Source organism: Narcine bancroftii, chromosome 14 (assembly GCF_036971445.1).
Source record: "Narcine bancroftii isolate sNarBan1 chromosome 14, sNarBan1.hap1, whole genome shotgun sequence".
NCBI lineage: Eukaryota > Metazoa > Chordata > Chondrichthyes > Torpediniformes > Narcinidae > Narcine > Narcine bancroftii.
Window position 1 is genome coordinate 46,556,619 of NC_091482.1, and position 16,591 is coordinate 46,573,209.

General features: G+C 40.9%; 2 protein-coding genes across 12 annotated transcripts in view; one reads left to right on the forward strand and one right to left on the reverse strand.

Annotated features, from left to right (window-relative positions):
- The window catches only part of mindy2 (MINDY lysine 48 deubiquitinase 2), a 91,969-nt gene that overhangs the window by 69,346 nt on the left and 6,032 nt on the right, over positions 1-16,591 (forward strand). For 5 of the 6 annotated variants that reach the window (XM_069910290.1, XM_069910291.1, XM_069910293.1 and 2 more), the window contains one exon: positions 2,052-4,147. The exons of the other annotated variant lie outside the window; for it this stretch is intronic. In XM_069910290.1, the coding sequence (XP_069766391.1) occupies positions 2,052-2,159 (108 nt within the window). In that variant the 3' untranslated portion in view covers positions 2,160-4,147. Of the gene's footprint in view, positions 1-2,051; positions 4,148-16,591 lie in introns of those variants that run through there. 6 annotated transcript variants of the gene reach the window in all.
- sltm (SAFB-like, transcription modulator) overlaps positions 12,613-16,591 on the reverse strand; it is a 57,366-nt gene continuing 53,387 nt past the window's right edge. For all 6 annotated transcript variants that reach the window (XM_069910283.1, XM_069910287.1, XM_069910286.1 and 3 more), the window contains one exon: positions 12,613-13,600. In XM_069910283.1, coding sequence (XP_069766384.1) covers positions 13,465-13,600 — 136 coding nt within the window. In that variant the 3' untranslated portion in view covers positions 12,613-13,464. The remainder of the gene's footprint in view (positions 13,601-16,591) is intronic.

Genomic DNA, 16,591 nt, shown 5'->3' on the forward strand with positions numbered 1-16,591 from the left:
ATTGGAGAAGTCTATGTTAATATCATTTAGTTGTAGAGCATTCAGACGGAATATTATGTGTTCCTCCTCCAATTTGCAGGTGGCCTTGATAAGGCAGCTGCATGATCTACTAAGTTTCTCCAGCACTTTTGCATATTACAATCACAGTGTCTGCAGACTTTCTTATTTAACTCTCTTCACCAGTACAATTTCAAGTGGTTCCAACTTGCAATACTTCTCGTCGATGGTCACCTCTTGTTTTGCCAAGACCAGTCAGATCTCGCCCTCATTGGCCCAGTCCCAAGTAGCAGAGCTCCGGTGTGGAGATGAGCTGGAGGTGGTTGTACTTGGGAACCTGCTGCCCGTGGACTGAGTGTGGCATCAAGACACCACCTGACAACTGGGGAACTCTCCATCGGGCAGAATTGTTCCTTGAGGGTGGTTGCTTCTGTTTGTTAGAGGTTAATTATTTTGCATTTGGGGCGTTGCTCAGGGCAGCACCCAAGGCCAGTTATTTTCAATTCTTAATTTCTGACATTAGGTCAGTACTAGGAACGTTTCCCAATTTTACTCAGTTAAGTTCTTCAGGAGATGAAGCATTGCCTGTTTGCATACTGCAGGACCGGAGAACATTCCACCATGTGCATGTAATAATCAAGCTGCCAAAACAGCCACCTACCCCACATGTTCAATTGCACATGACAAATGCACCCACTGGCACTGTCCTGGAGGTCGCCTTTGGCTACAAATGCAGGCCAGTGAGTGGGTGCCTTCTAACTAACTTCTTAATTCGCCAAGGCCTCGCCACCAAATAATGAGCAGGTCACCAATGAGTTACAATACAGGAGCCTGCAGACATCAGAAACCAAGCACAATCTGCAGGAGGATTGTGGAGCTCACAAGTGGGTCGACCAGTGGGAGCAAAAGAACGGTGGACCTTTTGGCCAGAGATGAGGAAGAGTTTAAACTTGAAGCGATAACCGTTCTTTTTCTCCTTCTGATGCTGCTCGACGCACTCAGATTGTGTTTGGCACGAGATTCAAGAAGAAGCTGTCTTTCAGCGTCCCTAAAAGACAAAGTTATATCGCCGACGTTTCAGGCCTGAGCCCTTCTTCAAGGGCAGAATGAGCCAAAAGCAGGAGATTTGAAGGGCTCAGGCCTGAAACATTGGCGATATGTCTTTGTCTTTTAGGGACGCTGAAGTTCCTCCAGCATTTCGATCATGGCGTCTGCAGACTTTCATCCTTCACACGAGTTATCAATCATTCCATTTGTATGGATAAATACAGCCCCCACTATACCAAAAAGCAGCCAGATTTGACTGATAGAACATTAACCTGCTTAAGTTCCCTCGAGCATTGCTGCAAAATTCATTTCAGTTACCCACCAGGACAGCAACAAAACCCACCAACGACCATCAAGACAGCATGGCCCAGATCACGCACTATATTGGTTTGGAAATCTTTTGCTCTTCCCTCCTCAACCCTGGCGCGCTCTGTCTCCAACGTTGGGTCACTTTTATCGTGTGGAAGCACTGAAGTGGTTCAGGGAGATGGTCACCATCAACATCTTGAAGACAGTTTGGGCTGGAAGTGAACATTGCTTGTGATATGCACAATATTAAAAATTATTCAATGAACTATTTGTCATTTTTACTTCCTCTTCCAAAGGCATTTTGATGATGGGGTTTTCCATGTCATCATCAATGACCTGGTTATCCATTCAGAAGTCTAGATCAGTGGTTCTCAGCACATACCATCTTAAATCATCCCTTACTAATAACCACCGAGCTCCTATCACATAGGATGCCTTAGGTGCCCGGTGGTTAGTAAGGGATGACTTAAGGTGGTATGTAGGTGGGGGGGGGGGGGGGGGAAGAAGGCTGTGAACCACTGGTCTAGATGGATATTTGTCCTTTTTGCCTCGTGAGCCAATTTTGCTGAGGTGTGGCGGAGGTTTGAGTGGGTGTGTGGGATGGGAGATGGACTGGGGTAAGTTGGCTCCCATTCCAACACCGAGCTCCTGTGTTAGTGAGCGGCGTTTACCTCAAGTGCTTTCTGTTCACCTTGCAGGAGGGGCAGCAATCACAGGCAACAGCTGGCAAACAGCTAGGAGGCACCGAACGGAAACAGCGCAAGGAAGCACGAGAGAAAGACAAAGACAAGTGCACTCTCTTGTGATGGAGATGGGATTTTACCAGAAACTAAATGTGTGACCTTGAAAAAAAAATCCAGTGATACGCCGTCTGTGCCTGACCCTTCATTGTTTGTAATTTGAGAAGTGAAAGGATGACTTTGATACAGTCGGCCAAACTCTATTGCACAGTGCACTATATTCACGTTTTTATGGTATTGATTACAGTTATATTTCATTTGACATAAATCACTCTTGAAAACATGTGGAAAGCACCTTTATCTGTAACAGTAAAGTCTCCATTGCCTCTTCTCGATGTTTTGCATTAATGAATGAAATCACGTAACAAGCTAGTCTGGATAATACTGCCTCGGTTTTGTTGTAGGGCAATGATTGGCGGTGTCATAGTTTGTTTTGTTTTCATTCTCTGCTTACAATTGGGGAAAATATGTTTAGCTTTCCTTGACCGCTCCTGGAATTTAGCTCATTGGAGAAAGGCTGCTCACATTAAGGATTGTTTGAGATGCAAACACAGATTCCACTGGTGTATAACTGGACAATCTTTTATTCAGACCAAGAGTCTTTTTATTTCAAATGAGCCACACAAAGGGTTAATATTTGTCAGTTGTGCTCTCTCTCTCTCTCTCTCTCTCTCTCTTCTTTAACTGAATGTGTTGCAAATTGTTCCAAAAGAATGACTCTGGGGAAATGTGTAAAAGTAGATCTCCAATATGTAAAATTTCACTATCTTTGGGGGAAATAAAGCCAGTGACTAAATTTAGTACTTTGACCAAAAATCCTTTCTTGCAAATAAGGAAGTCGTTTCAAGATGGATAATAGTAGAAACAAACCGAAAGCTGGAGGAACTCAGCCGAACTTTGCAGCATCCATAAAAAGCAAAGATATATCGCTGGCGTTTTGGGCCTGAGCCCTGCTTCAAGGAATAAATCGAATTCTTCCTCGAAGAAGGGCTCAGGCCCAAAAGGTCGGCGCTATATCTTTATCTTTGCTTTTTATGGGCGCTGCAAAGCTCCTCCAGCATCTCGGTGGGCCCTTCACTACAATCACAGCGTCTGCAGACTTTCGTGTTGCACTCAAGATGGAGAGGATACAATGAAGCTGTTGTGTGAGGAGTCCTTCTCCAATGGTTTGATCTCGGAGATCAGTTAGTGAGAAGCAGAAATGCAGCTGCTCTTTCACTGACCAACATTTTCTGTTCTGAATTGCTGAGTGCTGGAGAATTTTCCCCGTCCTTGTGATCTTTTATCTTTACTGCTACCTTCAGGTTTGCTGGGGCAAATGTTACCAATGCCACCGACAGTAGCCAAGTTATTGTTCTCAAGGGGACCAATATTCAGATACGGGGGAATATTAAAATATTAATGGAAAAAACAAAATAACTTTGATCCTGTCAAATGTGGTGTTTGTATATATGTTTAAATACTTAATTTTCCCTTGGTAAGATGTTACAAATATATTCTTCACTGGGCACTGTTACGGAACACAATGTAAATTGATGGTGTTGAAGGAAAAGTGTCCAAGAGATCATTTTATACTGTTTCAGATTAGTATTTGTCGCTCCTAATAATATAGCTGTTTTGTAGATTTTAATACATTGACCAGTTTATTTATTTGAATACCTCTAAGAGGCACCCTCAGTCAGAGTGCTTAAAGCATCAAAGTAACCTTTGATCGACAACCTGACAGTAACTGAGAGGGAAGAAAATAAAGCATTTAACCCGTTTACTAAGACATAAATATTTATTCATTGTGGAACAATTTGTTAAATTATTTTGAGATGGGCAGCCCTGAGAATCTGTTCATGTTTTGTATTTTGAAGGGATCATGTTGCACTTAAAGTTTCATTTATTCTTTACGATGAACAGATATAATGAAGATTGTTTTAGGAGGTTGCTTTCAACTGCCCAAATGCATGATAGTTCGAGAAGATCATATGGTAAATGTTCACACACTTATGTAAAGCTGTATTTTCCTCACCAAAATATGTTGATATTAAAAGCACCAGGATTTCAAATATGTATGGATCTAATTATTTGCAATCCTGTCCGAGCAGTTAATTTTTGTTTTGGTTTTGAATTGTGAATAGGCTAAGACCAGACTGAGGCAAGGAGTGCATGGTGGTACAACTTCTCACCCAGAATAGCTCTTCCAAATCCAATGGAAGTTAAAGGCTGTGTTGGCCTTTTCCCTTGGAGGTTGGACAATGTATTGAATCACAAGTGCAGGCCTTGACTGGCGAACAACCCAGAATGTACACTCAACTATTTTAATCTGCTAAAGAGATGTAAGAATTGCTGAGACTTCTCGACTGATGAGGCTTTGAATTTCACTTTGTTTTGTAAATTGTTCACTGCAGGGATGGGTGTAATTGAGGTATTTAAAGGGAATTTTCCACATGTTCTGAATGCTGAAATTCAGCGCATGCGAGAACTCGACTTCGAAGATTTTGTTGCTCAGAAAAAGCCATTGCCATTTCATCATTCAAGATAGAATATTTGCCAGACAATTAAATCACGTCAAATTTTATTGAGGCGATTGACTCTCAGATAGAACCAGCAGGTATTGTGTTTTATCACCAGTGAGGCTCTGATTAGACCACTGGACTTGTAAACCAGGCGTCGCAAGTTCGTTCCTCATTTTTGCAAGGGGCACTGGACAAAGTGGTGACTCTGTCTTCCTTATGGTAGACACAGAATTTCATGTATGTTACATTCTAAATGTATTACATGACAATAATGGAACCTTTACAGGATGCGCCATGTTATTCAAGCCATTCATTGGGCATCTGAATAACAATAGATATATATTGATACATGTTAGTATCAATAAATATTGTTACTCCTTCAGTTGAGTTGCTGTTTAATTTGAGACTTATTTACCAAAATAGTTGTGAGTTATTTTTAATATTCATGGTGAAGAAGGATGCACGATTTCAAATTTGTAACTTTTGATGTGTCCTGAATTACAACGACCTTTCCCCATTAGTGGAAGCTGTACTGCATTTGGGAGTGCCTGCCTTATGGTGGATGCTGATTACAAGACATTCTGTTCTGGTCTATATTTGCGACCAAACATGCATGCAGCATACTGCCTTAATGTGTGTTATATCCTTGTGGATGAGGATCAGGTAAATTTTGAGTCTCTTACCCTAACTTGGGCAACACCGATTATTTGACATGTTAAAATCTACATCTACCAGGGTTGCAGGGCAATTGGGTGTAACTGGGCAGTACAGACTCATGGGCCGACCTGTTACCATGCTGTATGTCTAAATGGAAAATGTAATTTAAATTTAAAATGTAAAACTTTCTGTGAAATGTAGACTATATTTCCTACTTCTGGCATTCAGTGACTGAAACTGGACAAAATAGTTCTTTTGCAGTTTGGAGATGAACTTTGGGAGACAGTAGTATGTTGTGCCACAATGTAGTAATGTAGATTCCATATTCATATCATAGACCAGGCATTGTGTATATTCTCATTTTTAATCCTGAATCAGGAAATGGGTAAAGTTTTGTTATAGAAGGTCTACGTTTTTCAGATCTTAAAATCATGAAACAAGCCTCCCATGTAATGGGAATAATGTACATGGAACAAAAAGGAATCTGTTGTGAATTGAACCAAAGTGTTAAAGAGGAGGGAATAGTTGTGGGGAAAATGTGTAATAACATGTAGAAATGAGGTGTAACGTCAGTACAATAAACTATTAAAAAAGCACTGCCCACATTCTATATGTGAAGAACTACTGATGTTTACACCAGAAAATTGACATGTACATTTATTTGTTAACGTGACTCATTACAGAGCTTGTGTATTTGGAATAGATCAGTGGTTCTCAACCTTTTCATCCACCCCATTCCACCTTAAGTAATCCCTAACTCACCACAGAGCACGGATGCCATAGGAGCTCTGGTGAGTAAAGATTTACGTAAGGTGGTATGGAGTGGGGGGGGGGGGGGTGGGGAGGTTGAGACGCACTGGCATAGAACAAGCATGGAATACTGAGTGGTATCAGATAGTCTTGTATAAATTTTGGCAAGGAATTTTATAAAAAGGTATACTGTGACCAAATTAGCTGTGCCAGCTGAACTGTACACCCATTAGTGCCTAGATAACCATCAAAGAGTGAAATGTGGCTTTATTTGCAGTTTTACAAGAGAAACATTGAGAATCATATACAAGGGAGCATTTAACTTGTCTTTATTTGGAATCACTTAGTGCCAAAACTTCTGTGGCAGAATGATGTTGAAATTGATGATACCCCAGATTAAAATAAAAATCAATTTCTTGCAATGACTTTGAGCATTGATTTGTTTTCTTTGAATTATACTTTTTTTAAAATCACTGGTAATCTCTCTTCAGCCTCAATCCACGATCGGAAACGATAACCATCTATCTGCCTCCACAAGTGCACCCTGACCCGCTGAGTTCCTGTAGCTCTTTGTATGTAGGTCCCCGTCGCAAACCACCTATTGGGCCATTCTGCTGGCCACATGACCCTGACTAGCCACACCCACCAACTGCTCATACGGTTTTGACAGTAGCCCAAGCCACGTGACCAACGGTCGCAGTTTGTGCTGGCTGCTTTTTGTCCTATTGGCTACCTGGCAGCTCCTACTGTGACATTTGTAAACCTGAGCCGCCCTCAGGGCACATTTAGCTCAGGATGATTAATGCGAATGAATGCTTGTCACCTTCACAGATATTTTATTGAAGCAGTGACTAGATGTAAATGGTGTAATTTAATTGATATCACAAAGATAAAGGTACATAACCAATGTTTCAGGCTTGGGCCCTTCATTAAGAGACGGGCAAAATGTTCAAGCGCTCATTGACACTTTTCCAGCCCTCGATGAAGGGCTCAAGCCTGAAACATTGGTTCTGTATCTTTGCTGTATAAAGACCTGCTAAGTTTCTCCAGCGTCATGTTTCTACTTCAATCACCGTGTCTGATTGGATCTGTATCAGTAACTGATGAGCTAGGCAATTAAAATGGAAAATGGTGGTAGCACTTTGAGAACCAGGTCTGCCTGCAATGGGGCAAAGATAGCTGAAATGGGTCGGAGCTGGACTGAACTATTCAAATGATGCTGCTTCACTGGGGGAGAATAGACAGAATGAGGCAGGTTCATGAAGCCCAGATAACGACTGAACCCCTGACTCATTCAAAGAAAAGCTCAAAAAGAAGTCCCCTGCTTTTTGGAGTCCTAGATTCTGTGTCTTGATGGATGGATAAATTGTGAATACTTGCAGTTTGTCTTTGCAGTTGTAAGAATTCAGGACACTGGCTGGCAAGGACAATGTATGAAAGGGATTTTCATGTTCTGTTACTCATGATCCAAATCCAAAAGGACTGATAAACTGGATTCTAAACGGCCTGTGCAACCAAAATCTCTCACTCCCTCATTACCAACTGCCCCCAATCATACCATCAGCTTAAAAAGATTCTTTTGAAAAGACTTATCAAGAAAACAAGGGCAAGAGTAGATCAGTAGAACTCTCAATTCAATATGATCATGACTGATCTATGCTGGCCCCTGCACCTCTTCTGTGCCAGTCCCTGCAGCCCTAATTTCTTGATCTTTGAATGTTTAGTTATCTCCACTTTAAATACATTTAATGATCTGATCTTCACCATCCTCCAGCGTAATGAATTTATTTTATACCATCTGAAAGAAATTTCTATGCACCTGTTTGAAATGATCAGCCTTTTGTGAGTGACTCCTTGATCAACTCTCCCACGTTCTCAACATCTATCTTGTAAAGACCCTGTAAGAACAAGGTCACTCCTCATTCTTCCAAACTTCAAGGAACACCCTTTCTTGATTAAAACAATCCTCTCATCTCAGGGATTTGCCTGGTGGAATTTCTTTGGATTGTCTTCGTTTTTTTTAGAAGAGAACTAAAACTCTAATCAATATTCCAGGTGTGACCTCACCCTGCAGGTGAATGCACAGCCTTTTGCCCAGAGTAGGGGAGTCGGTAACCGGAGGACAGAGATTTAAAGTGGGTGGGGGGAGATTTAACAGGAAACTGAGGGGTAACTTTTAAAAAATACAGAGGGTGGTGGGTTTATGGAATGGGCTGCCGGAGGTGGTTGAGGCAGGTACTATTACAATATTTTAGAACATTTGGACAGATATGTGCATAGGATGGGTTTAGAGGGAAACAAGCTAAATGAAGGCCAGCGGATTTAATGTGGGTGGGACATTTTGGTCGGTGTGGGCAAGTTGGTCGACGGCTTGTTTCCATGCCGAATAGCTGTGACTACATCAAAACTTCCCTATTCTTGAACTCCAACTCCTGTGTCATTAAAAGGACTGAATGCCTTTGGTCATCTTATCAACTGCTGGGACAAGCCTGGTAGGTTTTTGTGATTCGTGCACCCTTTGATCCATCTGGACATTGTTCTCATTGCAGCTCTCCATGATAAACTTTATTTGCCAGTTTTTGCCCAGTTATCTATAACCTTATGGCAGAATCACAATGTCCTCATCACGATATGCCCTCCCCAGAGACATTAATTATCCATCAATTAGAATCCAAATACCAAACTCCAATCATTAAGGTAACCTCATCTGATTCGTCTCCAAGTAATAGTGACAATGGTTCTATATGCCAAATTTACCACCTGCATCAAGAACAAGTGAAGGTTTGGGAATTAAAATAATTGGGTGGTTTTGAGCTAGAATACTGGGTGTGCATTCTAGAGCCATTGATCATTTTCAATGAGATCTTGAATTGGAATGTCAGAAGCAGGGTCCAGTTTATTGCTGTAATAACATAATCTCCTAAAACAGTTCCTCATTAGAGGATGACGCGTTTCCACTGGCGTTCTGAGATGGCCGCGCAAACCAGTGTGCGTTATGAGGGAATAGTTTGGGGGAGGAGGTGCAGTACATCCTGCATTTACGCGAGGTTTCTGAATACTCCTGACAAATCAATGCCAGGCTCAATGATCCCTCTCCAATTTCAAAATTCAAGGGCCAGGGATTACTGTAATTTGGTGATTATACAGGTGCTCCCCAATTTATCATCAGGCTTACGATTTTTCAAAGTTACGACGTTACAATAGTATGATTCTTATTTTCTTTTATGTAATGTGGTGATTTGGATCAGTATGTTTGTTGAAGATACAAAGATAGGAGTTGTGGGCAGCAAGCAAGGTTTTCAAAGCTTGCAGAGGGAACTGGACCATCTGGGAGAACGGGCCAAAAAATGGCAGATGGAGTTTAATGTAGGTAATTGTGTTGATGCACACTTAGCCCACTGCTCTACTTGTTATATACCCATGACTGTGTGTGCAGGCGTAATTCCAATGTCATCTACAAGTTTGCCACCATAGTTGTCGGCAGAATCACCAACAGCAAGGAGAAAGCGTCCAGGAGGGAGAGAGATCAGCAAAACCAAGGAGATGATTGTGGACTTGAGGAAGGCAGGGGAACATGACCCAGTCCTTGTCGAGGGCTCAGTGGTGGAGAGGATTAAGAACTTCAAATTCCTGGCTGTTAATATCTCAGAGGATCTGTCCTGGAGCCTCCACGTTGATGCAATCACAAAGAAGGCTCACCAGAGGCTATACTTTGTAAGGTGTCTGAGATTATGTCACCAAAAACTCTAACCTCTACCAGTGAACCATGGAGAGCATTCTGCTTGGTTGCATCGCTGCCTGGTGTTAGAGCGCCAATTCTCAAAGGGTTGTTTACTCTGCCTACGACAACGCAGGCAGCAAACTTCACTCCATTGAGGATGTCTACATGAGGTAGCGTCTTTAAAAAAAAAAGCAGCCGCTAACCTCAAAGACTCCCACCACCCAGGGCACGCCCTCTTCACTCTGCTATCATCGAGAAGGTACAGGAGCCTAAAGATGAGCACAAGGACAGCTTCTTCCCCGCTACCATCGGATTCCTGAATGATCAATGAACCAGACACTGCCTTTTTGTGCATTATTATTTTTATTTTTTTTATAGTGATGCCGTAAGATGGTTATAATCGGAATGTTTGTACTATGACGCTGCCAAAAACAACGAATTTCATGACTTGCTCACGGCAATGAATTCTGATGCATTTTGGAAGGGCAAACCAAAGTAGTACACAGTAAATGGTAGGACACTGAGGAGTGCGGAGGAACAGAGAGACCTGAAGGTGTACAGGATTATAAAGAAAGCTTTTGGCATCTTATCCTTTATAAATCAAAGTATCAGAGTTGGGATGTTATGTAAAAGTTATTTAAAATATTAGTGAAGCCAAATTTGGAATTTTATGTCAATAAGACTGAAACAGTGCAGATTTACTAGAATGTTGCCAGGTCTTCAGGAGTTACAGCAGTGGTTCTCAACCTTCTTCCCACTCACATCCCACTTTAAGTATTCCCTATGCCATCGGTGCTCTGTGATTAGTAAGGGATTGCTGAAGGTGGGATGTGGGTGGGAAGGGAAGGTTGAGAATTATTGCTCTAGACCCAATTGTTACTGAAATATTTTGATTGAGAAAAATTGTCATTGGCTCATTTCCTTTGGAGTTAGGAATCCGTGCACATAACGAGTCAATGAGGGACGATTAAAATAGTGGGTTTCAAACTTTTTACTTCCATTCATATCCCACCTTAAGCAATCCCTTACTAATGACAGAGCACCAATGGCATAGGGATTACTTAAAGTGGGATGTGAGTGGAAAGAAAAAGGTTGAGAACCACTGGATTAAACAGATTAAATTTTATTCCTTGGAACAAAGAATGAGGGGAGATTTGATAAAGGTTTACAAAATTGAGGTGTACACAGTAGATGCAAGTAGGCTTTTTCCACGGATTGGGGGAGATAAATACGAGAGGTCATAGTTTTAAGATGAAAGCTATAGAGGGAGCATTAGGGGAAAGTTCTCGATTCAGTGGTGGGAGTGTGGAACGAGCTGCCATCTGATGTGCTGAATGCAGCTCAATAGTGTGTTTTAAGAATAAATTGGATAGATACATGGATGGGAGTGCTCTGGAGATTTATGGAATGGGAGCAGGTCAATGGGACTGGAGAAATGATAGTAAGCAGACTAGAAGGGCCGGTTTTCTGTGGTGCAGCATTTTATAGTTCTAATAAAGTACGGCAATTGTAAGCATTGTTGATTTTTTTTCCCCAATAAACATTGATAATTCTTCTGAGGTGAATTCTTTGTAGATTCCTTGGCCCATCACTTTAGTTCAGTTGGAAAGCTTACAGGGACTGATCCAGCACTTACGCGGGAGAGTTGGGCAGTGGGATCAGTGTGGGGACTGATAAAGGGCTGTAGGGCAGGCAGTGGAATCAGTGCGGGGACTGATACAGCACTGGTGGAAGAGAGCAGGGTAGCAGGATCAGTTAGGGGAATGATAAAGGGCTGTGGGGAGAGAGCAGGGTAGCAGGATCAGTGTTGGAAATTGATACAGCACTGTTGGTGTTATACAAGATACACTTTTTTTGGCTTCCAATAGGTTTGCTGGAATGCAACCCCATAGAAAGTTGAGGAGCATCTGTAAACTTTTCAAGACAGTTTTCAGAACAAACTCAAATTTAATCTGGTCACCTTGCAATCTCTTGCCATGACTTAGCATTGAATGGTGTGCTTGTTTAGAGGATCTGGGGTTGACCTCTCACAAGTGGTTCTCAGTATTTCTTCCCCCCCCCCAACTGCATACCACCTTAAGTAATTTCTGACTAACCACAGTATCTATAGCTGCCTATGCCATGGGGGGTGGGGGTGGACGAGGTTGAGAACCACTGCTCAAAGGAGTGTAATTAGGTCTGTACCTCTAGGGATGTTGGTCTTGGACAAGATAATTTATTCTGCCACTGGACTCAGACCACGCATTATGGTTGTTGTTGCTACCCCTATTTCTCTTGGATTTACCACAGAGCTTTCAGATCAATGGAATCCACTTTGAGATTCAGTGACCAACTCTTCAGCCAGAGGGAGAAGTTGATGGAGGTTTTGCTACCATTGACTTTCTCTGCCACAAGTAGCTGGGAGGTCCTTGGTAACTGGCACATTTGGGATTGCGTCCTACCTCAAACATTTTGTTTGATATGCTATTCCAGAAAGTTTTAAAGCATCAGCCAAGATCCCATCTGCTCCCAGAACCCTGTTGCTTCTTGGTTGGTGTGCAGCCTTCACCTTGATCAGTCGTGGTGGCAAAACTGGGCCAATTGGGTTGCTGTGGAATGGAGTCAAGAACACTAGGTGGAGATATTCTTCAGTTCGTTCCCTCTTCAAGCACTGACAGCTTCTGTTTGTTAGGTCATGGAACACCTGTAGCATCACTGACCAGAATGAATTTCCAGGAAATTGTCCCTTTAGAAAGCACTTTAAAAAATAACAGGTGCAAAATATCCTTTGAAGTAAACCGGACGAGAAGCATGTTTCTGATCGGGTGTACATCAAGAAATGAGTGTTTGTGAACCAAAATAGTTAAAGCAGGAAAGGGTATTTAAAAAGTGACTTAACTTCAACAAATAATGTCAATGAAGATTTATTCCAAAAGCCTAAGAGTACATCTTCCCAGCATCAGTGCCACATTTGTACATGTTAACTTGTAAAGAACAAATCTTTGAGAAAAGTTACTAATATTTTAAACTCTGACTGACAAATGTAGAAAATTCATTCTGAATAAATACCTGGAATGCTATTTTGCAAAAAGGCAGTGCCTCTGGCCCCACCGTCTATTCATTAATGTAGAAAGAGTTAACTATGTTACTACAGAAATTGCAATTCACTTCTAGAGGTTTTGAATAATTGACCATACAGTGGAGCCTCAGTTATCTGTGCTTCTAAGTTTATAACTCAATCTTCCAAACCATGCTTGATTCAGCTGGGTATGAGTGATTACATTTTTGGATTAACATTTATTACCCACAAAGCTGACATTTGGGGGACCAGAAACAAAGGGCACTAGCCAACAAGAACAACTCCACTTTTGGCTGTGATTTACACGTTCCGGCACCTTGATTGGGGCAGCCAAAGGACATGACACAGTTAAAGGCTCTCTGGGTGTATGGGCCCATGAAACACCCAACTTCCACTGTTCGTGAAGTGAGAACTCCCCACCCAATCGCTGTATTCTCAGATAATTGGAGTTCCACTGCCAACTTCTCCATCAACACAAGATGTACAAACATAAGATTGAAAACAAGAGATTTTAAAAATCTTCAGCTGTATTACTACAGAAGAAAACCAGCAAAGACAACCATAAAACCATATTCTTAAAAAAAAACCTCAATGTCTGTGGAATAAAGACATTAAGACCCAGGATCAAGTATATCTATTGATACAGGCAAGTCTAAAAAGTCTATTGCAAACAGCTGTCGATTAGAATCTTCGTGGTACACCCCCTTTGAATGGCTTAAAACGAGCATCTCCTGATCCATGCAGTCCTTTGGAGCCTGAAACATTGCCTCCTTGCATTGCGTTGTTGGTGATCTGCACAATTCTGTTTGCTACAGGACTACAGAGGGCAATGAAAAAACAGAGTAAGAAACCTTTGAAGCCAATGTTGGCTAAAATCTTAAGTTACTCCTGGCAAAAACATATTTAAAACTTAGCAACATGACATTTGTCACAACAGCATTTGAAAATGAAGCCAAAAATGTTGGTTATGTATCTTTATCTTTGCTATATAAAGTATGCTGTTTAACCTGCTGAGTTTCTCCAGCATGTTTTTGCTTTACTAATATTTTACTAGTGTTTGAAATTAATGCCAGAGTCTGCAAGACTTTCCATCTAAATTATGTCACACATCAAAGGTCCCAATACACAAGCTTAGAAATGTATTACAAAGCCCTGACTTGTGTGGCAGAAACAAAAAAAGCTGTATTGATAGCAGCACTTAACATTCCTTGAAAAGCATAAGTGTCACGTTTCGGTTTCTGAGTTAAGTGCAATGTGTTTGTTTGAAGCTTTGAATGTGGAGGAACATGTCCAATTTAAAGATCAAATAAAAATAATAGTGGAACTGTGGATTGCACAAGCACAGCTTTATCTGTTTGTTTCATCAAAATTCAGCATAAAAGGTGGAAGAAACAAGTCTAAAGTTTATAAATGATTGTGAAAATCGATACAGTATTTTTTCTGTTTTCAGTAATGTTGGTCTGTATGTTGAGAGAATTACTGCAATTATTGACATTTGCATTAATGATGATACTGACCGTGGCAATAATGGCAGAATTACATATACCAGAATTATGTCCGACTCCCATGGCTACATAACAAAAAGAGCTGTACAAACCAGGGAAGAAGGGCTCAGGGCCGAAATGTTGATTATATATTACCTCCCTGGATCAGGTGCGAGACCTGCTGAGTTACTCCAGAATTTCTGTTTCACTTTGAAACAAATTAGAGTTCTATACAAAGAAAGGTGGTTCATTTAAAGGCATGAAAGAGTACACAGTAGATTAGAGAGAAATTGTGTTCAATTAGTGGAGCCTGCGATGAGCATTTTGGTTTGAAACAATAGCCAGGACTTCAGGAGACAAAGACTTCCACATTACGAGAGCAAGAGGATGCTAGTTTCAAATCGAAGATTGATAGAGTCTGGTTCACAAAATCAATCATGAATGGAATAATAGGATTAAGCAACTAAATGATCCGCTTAAGTGGAATGACCGTCCTCAAATGACGTGTGTAAACTTTTTTTTTTAAAAGACTAACAATTTTCCAGAGAACGAGTTAAAGTATTCTTAATTCAAGTTCCAATAGAATGGGCGCCACATTCTAGAAATGAAGCACACATCTCTTCCAAATTGTGGAACAAATAAGGTTTAAAAAGGAGCAGCTTTCATGGTTCGTATTCAAGAACATTAAGCAAAGATTAAAATAAAAAATTTAAAAAAAAAAAAAATTAAGCAAAGATTTGCAATCTAACCAATTACAGGAGATAACAGTCTTTCAGATCTAACTTTTTAAGTGGGCTACACCTGCATATGTTTGATCTTAATTGTACTTACAGGAGGATGTGAAGGCTTGGAAAGTCGACAGAAGATTTAGAGGGTATGAGCCACAAGAAAGGTTCCACAAACTTGGGCTGTTTCCTCTGGAGTGTCAGAGGCTCCGGAGAGACGCAATAGAAGTTAATGAAATTATAATTAGAGGCATTGATAGAGTATTCAGAAATTTTACTGCATGGTAAAAAGGTCAAAAACTAGAGGATGTCTGGTTAAGTTGGGGATGGTGTTTAAACGGGACGCACTGGGCACTTTTTTTAAAATTACACAGTAATTTTAAGAAGCATCCAGATACGTAGGATATGGCAAGGGGAGAAGGGAGAAAAGGGAAATGAGGATAACATGGAAGAAGATTTGGTTTGGAATTGTTTGGTATGGACATCACAAGATGAAGGGTCTCTTTCTGTGTTCTATTCTCTGTTTAACTTTAAATTTAGACAAGTACATTTCGAGTGGTGGGAGGAAACTGGAGCCTCCAGGGAAAATCCTCACAGATGTGGGGAGAACATACAAGCTCCTCACAAACTGGTCCTGATCGCTGGCATTGTACTAACCATACAAACCATGGAAATCAAAAATTAAAACTCAGGCAGTAGAGCTCAACTAAAATCCTGAGTTGATTCTGAATTTGAATCCTGGAGAACAGCATCAGAGGAAAATATTCCAGAATCATAGAACATTACAGCACAGAAATGGGTTCTTCAGTCTGTGCCCAAATCCACAGCCCTCCTCTCCAAATTGTTCTTAAATGTTAAAATTGAGCCTGCGTTTACCACCGTGCAAAGAAATTCCCTCTAATGTTCCCCTTGAAATTCTCCCCTTCCCCTTAACCCAGCGATTCTCAACCTTTTTCCTTCTACTCATAGTCCACTTTAAATATTCCCTACACCATCGGTGCTCTGTGATTATTAAGGGATTGCTTAAGGTGGGATGTGGGTGGAAAGAAAAAATTTGAAACCCACTGTTTTAATCGTACCTAATTGACTCATTATAAGCAGTTTCAGAACTCCAAAGGAAATGGGCCAATAACAATTTTTCTCAAGCAAACTATTTTAGTAACATTTGGGTCGAGACCAGTGATTCTCAACTTTCCCTTCCCACTCACATACTAATCAGAGCACTTATGGCATAGGGATTACTTAAAGTGTTATGTGAGTAGAAAGAAAAAGGTTGCAAACCACTGCCTTAACCCATGTCCTCCGATTTGTATCCCATCTATCTCAGTAAAAAAAAGCCGATTTGCATTTACTCCATCCATACCCATCAAGATTTTGAATACCTCAGATCTCCCCCTCATTCTGAAGCTCCAGGGAATAAAGTACCATGGAGAAAGGTTAATCCAGTAACTCTGGTCCCAGCAACATCCTTGTAAATTATGTTTTATCCTTTAAATGAGGTTCCTGATAGATCAGTGACTACTCCTTTAGACAGTGTAAAATAAGCACTTTACATTTCTAAATGTAGGGCTAAACAAAATTCTAAGTTATGGTTCTTCC